General features: G+C 44.6%; 1 protein-coding gene across 1 annotated transcript; it reads right to left on the reverse strand.

The window, feature by feature from the left end:
• Nucleotides 1-3186: 3186 nt before the first annotated feature.
• PNPO (pyridoxamine 5'-phosphate oxidase) lies at nucleotides 3187-11387 on the reverse strand. The gene is made up of 7 exons (XM_079950066.1): nucleotides 11208-11387; nucleotides 9976-10100; nucleotides 9760-9859; nucleotides 8995-9048; nucleotides 7713-7841; nucleotides 6243-6313; nucleotides 3187-5877 (listed from the first exon to the last, which is right to left on the reverse strand). The coding sequence occupies exons 1-7, from the start codon at nucleotides 11331-11333 to the stop codon at nucleotides 5712-5714; spliced, it is 771 nt and encodes a 256-aa protein (XP_079806192.1). The 5' UTR covers nucleotides 11334-11387; the 3' UTR covers nucleotides 3187-5711.
• Between the last annotated feature and the right edge of the window lie 1458 nt (nucleotides 11388-12845).

The raw sequence follows: 12845 nt of genomic DNA on the forward strand, positions 1-12845 counted from the left end.
AGCAGGAAGACAGATCCAGCCCTTTGCCTGCTGTGGTGGATTTCTGTTTGAAGGAAGTTTTAACAGATCACCTACCAGCAATCCAAAGTGTTTTCAGACCATTCTCTCTCTTCTGCACCACTGTTTGCATGTACAGACTAGGGCTTAATAATCAGGCATTTGTGTGTGTTGTGTTATACATCACGCTATTGTACACAAGAATATGAGGATCAGGGAAACATTGAAAGTGAGTGTGTTAGCCTGTGCCCTCAACATGACACTGTCTTGCCTAGCAAATGGGTCTACAGTGGTACCTCGTGTTACATACGCTTCAGGTTACAGCCTCCGCTAACCCAGAAATACTGCTTCAGGTTAAGAACTTTGCTTCAGGATGAGAACAGAAATTGTGCTCTGGTGGCGCGGCAGCAGCAGGAGGCCCCATTAGCTAAAGTGGTGCTTCAGGTTAAGAACAGTTTCAGGTTAAGAACAGACCTCTGGAACGAATTAAGTACTTAACCTGAGGTACCACTGTACTTGGGTGCTCACTCAGTACAGAACCAATACGTTTGTTACTCCATTTGTTTCTTATGCAGTTTGTATTTGGTGTCTGGGGAGAGACAGGGCCCCTTGCTACTGCTTGTCTTCCAGAAGCAGCAGAGAAAGCTTTCTTCCTGGCTCTGAACCACTAGCAGATATTCCCAGACCAAAACGAAGGTATAGTCACAAAGCTTAACAGCTCTTTTTGAATGCAGGCATGAGATGCAAATCCTGGTGGAGAATTAAAATACCCTCTCCTCTGATATTAAGAGCATTTCCTCTTTGCAAATATCTCACTGTGTAGGTTGAAGGAGAGGCCAAGAGTCCTGCAGTTCTGCTCCAGGGTCCCAGCTAAGCAGGAAGCAAAATTAAGAGGCCTCCTCGAAGGCCCACGGGCAAAGGATAATCATCTTTGTGGCACATTTTTACAGTGTACCAGGAACTTTTACAGTGTTCGCCTCAGTTCAACCCTGGGAGGTAGAGGTTAGGCCCAAGGTTGTCTGGCTCAGCAGTAATGTGATGTGGAGTCTCCTACAATCATACCCAGCACAGATTTGAGCATCACATCACTACCCCTTTGCAATTTAATTGGATTCTATAGAGCTCAAGTATTAGCAATGTACTTCAGAGACCACTGACTTTGGCTACATCTCTGTTCACAAAGTGGGCACATGTTTATAATATATTTAACTGGGGGGGGGGGATCCAGGCACTACATTTTTTCAGGAAGGAGAAAGCAAGACATACATATCAGTGTCCCTTGTAGGTTTACTCAAGAGCAAACCTCATGTAGTTCAATGGGATTTACACCTAAATAAATGTGCCAATAGATGCAACACAATCCTGTCAGAAATATGCAGAATGGCCTGATTGGTCTCTTAAGAGACCAGTTATTACATTTATATCCCATCTTTCCTGCAAAGATCTCAATGGTTCTCCTCAATGGTTATAGCAACCTTGTGAGGTAGGGCTAGCCCGAGAAATGGTGACTGGCTGAAGGCCATCCAGTGAGCGTCAAGGCTGGGTTGGGATTTGAAGCCTAGTTCTCCAGGCCATAGTTAACAATGTTAAGCACAACAGTACAGTGGTACCTCGGGTTAAGTACTTAATTCGTTCCGGAGGTCTGTTCTTAACCTGAAACTGTTCTTAACCTGAAGCACCACTTTAGCTAATGGGGCCTCCTGCTACCGCCGGAGCACGATTTCTGTTCTCATCCTGAAGCAAAGTTCTTAACCTGAAGCACTATTTCTGGGTTAGCGGTGTCTGTAACCTGACACGTATGTAACCTGAAGCATATGTAACCTGAGGTACCACTGTGCATCAATTCTTTTTAAGATGTCACATCACTTTTTAGTAATAAAATACCCTACGTTTCTAAAACTTGATGCACTAAGGTTCAGATTTACTGGAACTCACACCTTCCAACTTGGGACCTCTTCCTTAATTCACAAACGCACAAGCGATCTGTGTGTGTGTGCGCACATGGTTTCACACATGATCAGGGACGCTGTTCTCTTGTTTATTGCTTTGCATGGTTCAGGATATGATTCTGATCTCCAGGCACCACAGTGACAACGTGAAGCCTCAGGCTAAAACAAGGAAAGCGAAAGTTCAGGAGCATTCCAGAAACGGGTGTTTCCAGAGGCAAGGCAGAAGGGGGCTCTCCCAGGCTTTAGGGAATCCCATCATCAAACGTGAACTGCTCTGGCAGATCTTAGCCTTTGATTAGCAAGTGAAGGAGCAATGACTGAAAAGGCAAATATGTGCCGGGAGCTGAGAGAGGGCAAAAGGTTATCAGGGATGCAGTTTCACTGGGAGGCAACCCAAGAATGAACAGAGAGCAAACCGATACCTGACTTGGGCTGCACACCAGAGAGAAGCCCACGCTACCTCCCCCTGGTGGAATGTAGAAGAACAGCATGCTTTGGGGAGGGGGGTAGATGACAAGGTAAAACCAGAAGAGAAATCCAGTATTTCCACTTTTCACCGGTTGTGCCTTATGTAATAAGGCCACAAACACTCATAGGGGTTTCCCTCTGGAATTCCCTCCTTTCAGGCATTCGTCAGCTGAATCCAAACCTCTTTTACCAGTGCTCATAAGAGTTTCTTTGGAGAAGTTTTTAAAGTTGCCAAGATTAAATTGCTTGCTTTTAGCCTGGGGTTAGTTTCAGCATATGATTTTCACCAACCGTAGGCAGTCATCACTTCAGAGTTGTGAAGCATTTACTCCTGAGTGCTTTTTCTTCTCCTAAAGATGTACTGCAAGACAACGGTACAGATTTTCCCTCTGCGTTTAGACCTGAAGTCTTTCTCATGAATAAGTATCGGTTTAGGATCAGTTTTCCTTCTCCTACAGTAGATGGGCTAATTTTCCAGGTTGATGAGCCACTTCTGCCCCTCACTAACTCAGCAAGAGCTTGAGACCCTCACCTGGTTTAGCCAGCCAGCCAGTCAACACAATTTCCCAGGGTGTGGCCACTGCCGCACGCTGACAGTTCTAGGAACCACAGGTGAGAGATGAGGGCAGGAGACCAAAAATGGGGAAGCTCCCAAAAGGAGCATGACATGTCCCCCACCAGAGCACGTCTGGAGGCAGGAAAGAAGACACACACACTTTTTGTGGGAGGGAAACAGGACAGAAGTTAATATTAATCCACATTCACCTTCAACTATCATTCACTAGGCTGAACTTTTACTGTCCAAATGTACATAGGCACAGACTCAAAAGTTGGTACACAGCAGCACTTACAGACGCCGGACTGCCCAGACAGAGCAACAACAGGAATTATCAGGACTATATCAGTACTTTTAAGACTTTCACAAAGAACATTAACAGAGCAACACACACACACACACACACACCAAAGCACATCTCTGACCCATTAGGATCAGTGACTAATGTATTTACTGTTGCACTTCCAGTTTCGTCTACGGAAGAACCGCAAAGCGCATGTAAGTTGTCACACTGGGAAATAACACCTCAAGGCAGGAACAGGAGTTCTTCAAAATGAATGTTAGTGAAACGGGGATTTCCTGCCTCTTTCCCACCGTACACCCCTCTGCTATGGATTAGGGAGGCCTGGCAAAGGGATGTGGAAGGGCTGCAGTTGCAAAAGCTTACTGGAAATCACCTCCCTCTTTAAATGGAAGATCAACTTTGGACTCAAACTCTTTGATTGTCCTAGGGACTGTCAGGTAAGCATGAAATCTGATACCCAGGTCAGATTTCCACATCCCAAGTATCTCAGGCCTTTTTTGTTTTAAAGAGTTCCTAGCTTTTATAGGCTGAAGGTCAGAAAATGGGGGGGGGCAGTGAAATCAGAAGCAAAAAGGAAGGGAAGACAGAGCAGAACATCCACCTGTCTCCCCCCCCCCCCCAATTAAGCCTTTCTAGTTCATGGGGACATAGGAAACTGCCTTATACAAAGTCAGATCATTAGCCCATCTTCCTCAGTACTGTCCACGCTGACTGACAGCAGCTCTCTGCAATTTCAGCCGGACTGAATCTAGAATCTGCATGCAAAGTATATGTGCTACCACAGCCCCACCCCTTTAAGCTCCTGAACTTATAGCCCTTTCACGCCCTTGGTTGTAATAAGTGCTGGTCTACCCCCCTTTCACCACTCCCAGCCCTTGCACCAGAATCCACATATGTGTGCCAATGTTGTTTTACTGCATTTTCTGCACTGGGCACACTGGACTGGATGACCTGGGAGGTCTCTTCCAACTCCATCTTGGTTGCCCATTTAACAGACCTCCCAATTTTCATTTTTGTTGGTTTCAGAATCCAGGTCCTCTTCAACACAGAGCACAAGCCTCTTCTAATCATGTCTGATATAGTGAATTTATAGAAACTGAACTAAGCCTATCTGCTCCATTGTAATGCAGAACCACACAGATATATTTGCTAGCCACAGCATTAAGCCAGTCTGAAAAAGAAGTTGTTTTAAGCTGCTTTTAATATTGTGTTCTAATGTTGTAACTTGCCCTGCGACCTTAGGCTGAAGGGCAGGTAATTAATAATCTCCCACCGGCACCTCTAACTCTGGAAAGTATAGCTTTAGGGGATTAAAAATCCCCAAGGTTTTATGCTTTGGGAGAAATGTTAGCTAAATGTGTGAATAGTTTAAAAATATGTAGCGCAGTCATACCCTGAACATAAATATTGTTACCTCCAGGGCCCAAATACATGAGATAAGCAAAAGGAGATTAAACTTTTAGAAGACATCTGAAGGCAGCCCTGTACTGGGAAGTTTTGAATGTTTGATGCTTTATTATATTTTTATATGTGTTGGAAGTAGCCCAGAATGGTTGTGGCAACCCAGCCAGATGGGCGGTGTGTAAATAATAAAATTATTATTATTATTATTATTATTATTATTATTATTATTATTTGGCAGGTACCTTTTAACAGGACCCAGAGATCCATGAGGGCCTCGCCCAGGTTGCAACCCAATTACAAGGAAAATTACTGAGGCTAAATAAAGTGCAGACCATGCTTGAGGATATATGTATGCCAACTTATTTCCCTGTTTCCTATGCATCTGTTGTCCAGATCTCATGAGATTGCTAGTCAAACAGGCAACATCCTGAAACAGTGGCTTGCTGGCTCAGGTCCTTCTCTAGATCAGAATGAATGCTTGCATAGTTCAAGTAGAACATGCAGTTTGAGAGACGGAGAGATTTGTGCTTCCTTAATGTGACATAGTCTCAAAAATGACCATGCTTAGTGCATATGCAAGAGCGAGATTGCTGGTGGAATGGACAAACACACAAAATAATCAGGGACACTGATCTCAGGGATTGTAGGAACCAGTGCTGCTAGCGGGCCCCAAAATAAAAAAGAACAATTTCAAAATTAAAACAGAACAGTCGGGATTGTGCTTTCTGTGTAGGAGGAAGCCCATGTTACAAGTTTGCACTGCCCTTCTCCGCAAGAATGTTTAGGCTGCTTCAACCTGCCTTTCTTCCAATGGTTTACAGAGATTATCACCACTTTATCCTCACCAGTACCTTGTAAGGTAGGCTAGGCTGAGAGTTAGCAGCTGACTGAACAGCACTGCAAGGATTTCAGTTCCAGGTCTCCCCAGTCTATGACTTTGTCCAGCGGTTCTTTGGGTGCTCTGTCTGAGAGGCAAGTGGGGGAACAAAGAATTTGGCACTTAAAAAAAAAGAGGGCGAACTCTACAAGCTTCTCAAGGAGACAGCCTCTCGTAGATCCAGTTGTCCTCTCCTCTGTGGGTCATAGGTTTCAAGGGTGCACTGCTGTCTTGGAGGTACCGGAAAACAATGCGGTCATGCAAACGGTTTGTCTGGCCCTGCCAGAATTCTATGACTTTCGGTTTCAAGATGTAGCCTCCCCTGGAGGGGATAAAAGAGAGAGAGAGAGAGAGAGAGAGATAAAGAGACTGAAAGAAAGAACCCTAAAACAACAAAGCACCAACTCGCCAATTGGTAATAGGGCTGTGTAAGCTATATAAACAAACCTCAGGGGGTGCAGAAATAAATCAAGAGGTTTAGATACTCTCTAATCCCTGCTGTGGTGCTTGCCACAACCTACGTTCCTCAACTTCCTTTGGCTTGAGTTTATCCCAACCAGCCCAATCCACCACTGTAAAAAAAGATCACAAGTTTCTGAAACCAACGTCCTGGATCTATGGCTGATCACAATCGAGACAACATTCAGAAAACCACATGGCCAGAATGCACACTGAAGCCTGACTCACCAATATGTTGGTTTAGGCACCTTAGCCTCTCGGTACACCTCTTCCAGCTCTGCATTTTTCTTCCTTAAATACTAACAAAAAGAGGAAAAGGGCTGTGAAGCTTTTCGTCAAAAGGACACTACCTGGGAGCTTGGCTACAACTCCAATATGCTAGCCGATTTGGGGATATAGAGAGGCTTGCGGATAATCTGCACTCTGTAAGAATGGCTAACGAGCATGTCATGTCATTTGCTGAGAACTGGAGGGAGGGGATGCCAAAGGACAAGCTCAGTTGATAATGGGGGGTGTTAGGACTAGACTATTAATTTATTTAAAGGTTTTAATAGAAAAAGTATAATGAGAACGATTGGAAGCTTTTCACAGAAGACATTATTGGGTAAGAAATGATGTTGCATAAATATCTGATACTTTTAATTGTTATTTTCTTTTTCTTTTCTTGTTACTTTTAAACTTTTTGTACTTTTTGATGTGGAGAATTCTTTTTCTTTCTTTTTCTTTTTTCTTTTCCTATTTTTCTTTTCTGTGCTTAACTTTGTTGTGCTTAACTTTATTGTAAGATTGTATTTTAAACCAATAAAGATGTATTTATTACAAATTTATTTAAAAGTTTTATATCCCACCTTCCAGCCAAATGATCTGCAAGGTAAACTGTAATGATATATGCCAGGAATCCACAACATTCTGGGGCCCAGGGACACAGATGGAAATCTAAGGAACTGCCATGGCCACCAAAAAACAAACAAACACCTATTTCACAGAAGAAAGGCTGGTGATGCTCAGACACTCCCCCCCCCCAAAAAGAAACTCAAACACCTATACCCCCATACCTATTACAGACAAATCTAAAAGTTATTTGTGTTAAAAATGGCTGTTAAGAACTCAAGCTCAACTACAATAAGTCTTAACACACTGGATATCTACTGGAGCAGAGTTGGGGAACCTTTCTAGCCCATCTCCCGCACCAAATTTGAGCTGCCCACTTGTCAATTGCCTGAGCTTTTTTGACTGCAGGGGTCTTTGGAAGCTGCTCTTAAAGCACGGCTTGCACAGCGCTTTGAACAGGGGGTATAGAGGCACTGCCATCAGAGAGCCTTCTGGCCAAGCCCTACCATTATCCAACATCATATGAAATCATATCAGCTGAAATGGCCTGGCAAGTCAAATGATGAAGCCCAGGGGCCAGACATTCCCCACCCCTGTACTACAGGATGCCTATGTTTTGGAGGAGCTTTCAACTTTTGTGCACAACCATGTTTGAAATTGTTCTTCAATATCCCTGATGACGAGCAGTCCACCTTGAGAACCTTCTGTGTTAAGGAAGTTTTGATACCCGTTTATTATTTTTGTTACCGTGTTTGACCATGTACACCCAGGCTGTCCAGCTTATCATGAAAAAGCATATTTCAACACTGTTTCCCCACCCCCAACGCAGGTTCAAGAAAGGGCAGCCCCAACACTGCAACTCCTCACCTCTCTGTCCGCAATCACTGTGCTTTGATGACTCACTACAGCCCCGATCTGGCTGCTCTTTGGACGCGTGTAGAAGTACTTCTCTGATTCCTCCTCAGAAAGCTTCTCTACAGGGCCCTCAATCCGTACCTGCAAGAAATTCAAAGCATGTGAAGCACAAGACCAGAGTGAGGATGTGCTAGTAAGGGGGCTTTGCTGTGTAGTTCAAATCATAGTTACCCCACGCTCCTCTCCAATATGAGAAAAGAGAAGGGGGGTGGAGATGGAAAACTTAATTTTTAAAACTTAATTGGACAATTCCAACTCTTCTGATTTGCGTGTTTTCTGTGAAGCACTGCTCAAAAAAAGTCTCTTCTCCTTCCACCTACTTAATCTTGCATAGGCAAACATTCCCTCTTACTTCTTAAACCCATCAAACTGCCAAGTTAAAAACAGGCTCATTCCAAACTTTCCTGTTCCACGTCATTTTTTGTCTATTGTCCATGAAACCAAATATGATGAATTAAAAGTTCTTTTCTCCCACCCTACACCTCCAGATGCCTGTGGTCCAGATGTGGCCCATGGCCTTGTTCCATCTGGCATGTTGCTTCTTGCCTTGCAGTGGCGGGAACAGCTGTCTATCATTAGATCTTGAGGGAGGAGGAATAGCAAACTCACACCCCACAGACTCTATGGCCTCTCTATGGCACAGAGAGATGGCCACAGAGAGGGAAAGCACATGACTTCTAGTCGCTATGGGAGTCTTTCCCATGGCCACATTTTAAGGTGCCCTGCTCATGGCTCTCTGAGCTGGGAAAGGGAGCTGAAAGACAGTAGGGAGGAGGTTGCTGAAAGAACAAGACACACCGCAATGAATAGTAGTTTCTGGTTCCAAAATGCAGACTTGCTACAAACCAGAGAGGATAACTACAGTACTCCCTCCGAGCTGTTCCAAAGGGATGATTTCATTTTCACGAGATACAAGAAGAGCTGAAGCAAACTCAAGTACCGACACTTCAGTCCCTTCCATACTTGAGATCAGAGTTCAGCATCTTCCACAGAACAGGCCAAAGAGGAAGAGCCTCCAGCTGCAGCAAGATCATGCCCTTGTCCATCTGCTCAAGACCTGGCTACATACAGTAAGACTCAGCACATATAAGCAGCAGCTGGGAAAATGAAAAGGAGCAGCCAGGACAAAAGTTCACCAAAGCTCCTCTTACCATGTCACCCACCCCATGTATTACAGAGGTTTCCAGTTTGACTACAGGACTTCTTTTCAGTAGATGCAGAGAAGACAGTTTACCTGGCGATTGAGGGGCTCCCAGTAGAAGACCATTGAAGCAAATGGGTTTGAATCCTGCAAATGGTGAGAAAAGCAACAGTGAAAAGAAAGTTGCCGTGTCTGCTGACTAAGGCTGTGTACATATAATATATTCAGAGCATGTGACTTCCCACAAAAAATCATGGGAACTGTAGTTTGTGGGGAATTGTAGCTGTGTGAGAGGTAGTGTTCCCTGCATTCTTTGGGGGTGGGGGAAAGTGCTTTAAACATATGGTGTCTACACAGAGACACCTGGATTCCCTAAGCTAGAAGGCAAGGATGATATGGAAGGAGGTTCTTAGACTGAAGAGTTTTTTGTCGTACTTTTTTTTCAGTTAGCCTCTCTCTCTGCTCCTTGCTTCTTGAATTGTCTATTTGCAGAAGGAAGAGGAATTTGTACTCATAACCCTTTGGCTGGCGCAGTTTAGCTCAGGGTCACCTGTTGCTGAGCCGGCAAAAACTACGCCATAGATAGCTTCTATGAGACTTCCAGTTCCCCCTCAGTAGCTTGCATAGGTGCTTATGTATGTTCTCACAGCAAAATGGAAGCAGAATAGGCAAATATGTGCAACTTTGCATAACTGATATTGGTCAAAAAATGTAGATATCCTAAAAGATTGTTGCTGTTTCACTTAAAAAATAAGAAGCCTGGATTCAAAGTGTCAGCTCCATAGAAGTAAATCTGAGGTGCCAGTTTACAAAGGTTCAACTTTTCTCCGATAATCTTTCTGTACAAGTAGCACTCACCAGCTCTCTTCCTTTCCGGCTCTCATGGTTAGTGAAGAAGCGAAAGCCTTCCTGGCTAAACCCCTTCAAAAGCAGCATCCGAGCAGAAGGCCGTCCATCTCTGGGAAGGGATAAACACAGCTTGTAGATAGGCAAATATTTCTTCTTTACTTTGGCCCCGGGTCCCCCAAACCCATAAAGCAACAAGAATACAAGCCATCAGGCAACGATTCCTACCTAGTACAGGTGGCTAAGCACATGGCATTGACTTCCCCAATAGATGGGCACTTCATAGCTTCTTCAAACCATACAGAGAACTGCTTAATAGGGTTAAGGGAGGTCAGATGTTTCTCCTCAAAGGCCTGGGATGGGAACAAAAAACACCCACATTTTTAGCAGGTGGCTACACCGTTTGACGCCAGTTCTTCTCCCCTTTCAGTCACACATCTATCACTTCTCATTTCCAAAATGTGGTCAGTGTGTCATATCCTACTGCTTCTCCACCACCTATTGTGTTCTTGTAAACTCACCAACCCTTTCCATTTCCCCTTCCCTCCTTTTGATATTCCCCAATTGTTCCATCATCCTCCCAGCCTACATGGTTCCATAATCATCACCTGACCCTTTCCTCCAAACCTGCCTGCATCTATCAATTGACACACCCACCCAAGCTTTTGGACCCAGTCTCACAGTGCTCAATTTGAAGCAAAAGCTCTCTACCTTGTCTCTTAATATATGCTTTGGATGCCTTGGGTGGGTTCCAGCCTAAATTAGATGTGAAGCCATGACTAATGTAAGCCCCAGTGATTTCAAAGGGATTCTAAATGCAATTTCAATTTGATCTAATCCCTTGTTCACAGCTTCAAACATCAAGGAGATTCCATTATTAGTTTACTTGCAAATTTAGTGAGAAGGAAAAGGAAAGATGAAAGAAAATTGAAAAAATAAAGAGAGAGAAGAGGAAAAAATAGAAATGGCAAATAATATGCCAATAATGATAGACTACAATGCAGGTAGGTACAGTAACCATTGTATACAAATTTTAACATAAGCCCTTTAGATGTCCACAGACATCCACCTGAAATTGATGCCTATATGAAATACGTTAGATCTATATGAAATAGGTTAGATCAAATACAAACTGGGTAGTGAGGCCCTCAGACCATTATGTAATAGATAGTGGGCATTTATTTTTCCACAACTCTCTTATACCTTCAGCATCTGTTTGTGTTAAGACGAGTGGGCGTCTCTATATATGCTCAGCCACTCTGTATATGCTCAGAAACAACACCTTTATTACTACGCCACGATTCTTTTCGGAGCGAAAGTCAAACTGCGAGGCTAAGCGCTGGCCTGAGAAACGCCGCGCACTCTGCACAAGCTCAGAGGCACTCTGTCCTTCAGCATTTCCCGGCCCTGAAACGCTGCAGTGCAAAAACATGTTCTGGGGTTTAATGCTGCTCCCTCACCTCATCGTCCCCCCTGTAGTCTTTCCGAAGATGCGTCAGATCCATGGCACGAGACGATTTCCCCGCTTGGCTTGAACCACGAAACCCCAAAGGACGCGACCCCAGGCGAACCGCGCGGCTCAACATCAAAGGATCCCTTTTGCCCCCTTGCAGTGCGCACGCGCGGAAAAAGCGACGCGGGCGGAAGCAGCTCGTGTCTTCTCTGCTAACCTCAGAGGCCGGGAGGAAACGAGGTCTCAAGCGCCCAATCAGAAACGAAGCAAGAGCCCACCTTTTCCTCTACCCCCGCCCTTCTTCGACCACAGCAAATCAAGAGCGCGAAACGACAAAGTCACCACCAATCAGAAGGTAGAAGGCGGTCCCTCGTAAACCAATGGAAAGCGACTTGCCTCTAGCATCGCGAAGGGTCTGTGTACAGGGGAAACGCGCTCGTAAGCCCGCGAGTGTACACAGTTCTTTGCTCCCACCTTCTGCTTATGCAGTTGTTTCGGCTGAGAAATAAGTGACTGGCCTATGCTTTGTAAGCACATTCCAAATGCATTTTGTCTCTCAAAGTATTTACACTTCACAGAATTATAGTTCCCAGCAACTCTTAAACTACAGTTCCCATAATTCTTTGAGGGGGGAAATCTGCTTCGAATGTGCTTAAAAGGCACAGCGCATAGTGTACGCAGTTTCAAGCCCCTACTGAGCAGTGTGTTCTCCCCCGACTATTCACAAATGATGGCAACAAAGACAAGGGCTTCTTGCTCTTCCTAAGATCATATTTATTTCCCAAATTTTCTTCAAGCAGCTCTGCCGTAGATCCCTCGCCTCCACTTTTAGCACATTAATTAACCTCTTAGGCTAGGCTAAGAGACAATGGGCTTCATGGCCAAGTGATTGATTGATCATCAAAAAACTTAGATGCCAGTAAAGTCCAATGACAGCAGAAATGTCACATCAAGGGTAGTAGATTCATACATGCACCCACAATCCACAAATACATGGGTTTTTGCACGAAGAGTGTGATGAGCTCACCCCAAGTTGTATAACTGAAAGATCATTTTCTATATTTTTCAATAACATATATAGATTTGTGGGCAACTAACAGCTGCCAGGAGCAATGCCTCAACGCCTTCCACATGCGATGCAGCAGGAAGATTTTGGGCATCACATGGCAGGGCAGAATCCCAAGCCCCATTCCCTGTATGTTGACATTTGTGTCTCAGCAAGGTCTATGCTTGGTCATGTGCACAGAATGGAAGATTGCAGGATCTCCAGGGGTGTGTTGCATGGGGAGCTGGCTTCAGTCTGCAGATGTGATATGAATGCTGGCAACGTTAACTCCGCCGTGTGGGAATCCCTCGCAGTGCCTGGAGACAGACAGTCAGGTCCTGTATCCACATTGGCCAGAGGAGGAATGATAGCTGGGAGGAGCACAGAGAGAAGAAATGCCATGGTGCTTCTGCAACAGCATAACCAGACACTTTTATCTGCCCCAGCTGAAACAAAACATGTCTCTCTACAGACATAGCAGGCACTGTAACTCTGCAATGGTTTGACTTCAGTCCTGATGGTGCACTCTTCCATTTTCTCCTGAGATAGACGGATGCCAGCCAACACAGCACAGCAGCTGCTTTTGGGCTGTTCTAAATC

Source organism: Podarcis cretensis (genome assembly GCF_951804945.1).
Source record: "Podarcis cretensis genome assembly, chromosome: 13".
Lineage (NCBI taxonomy): Eukaryota > Metazoa > Chordata > Lepidosauria > Squamata > Lacertidae > Podarcis > Podarcis cretensis.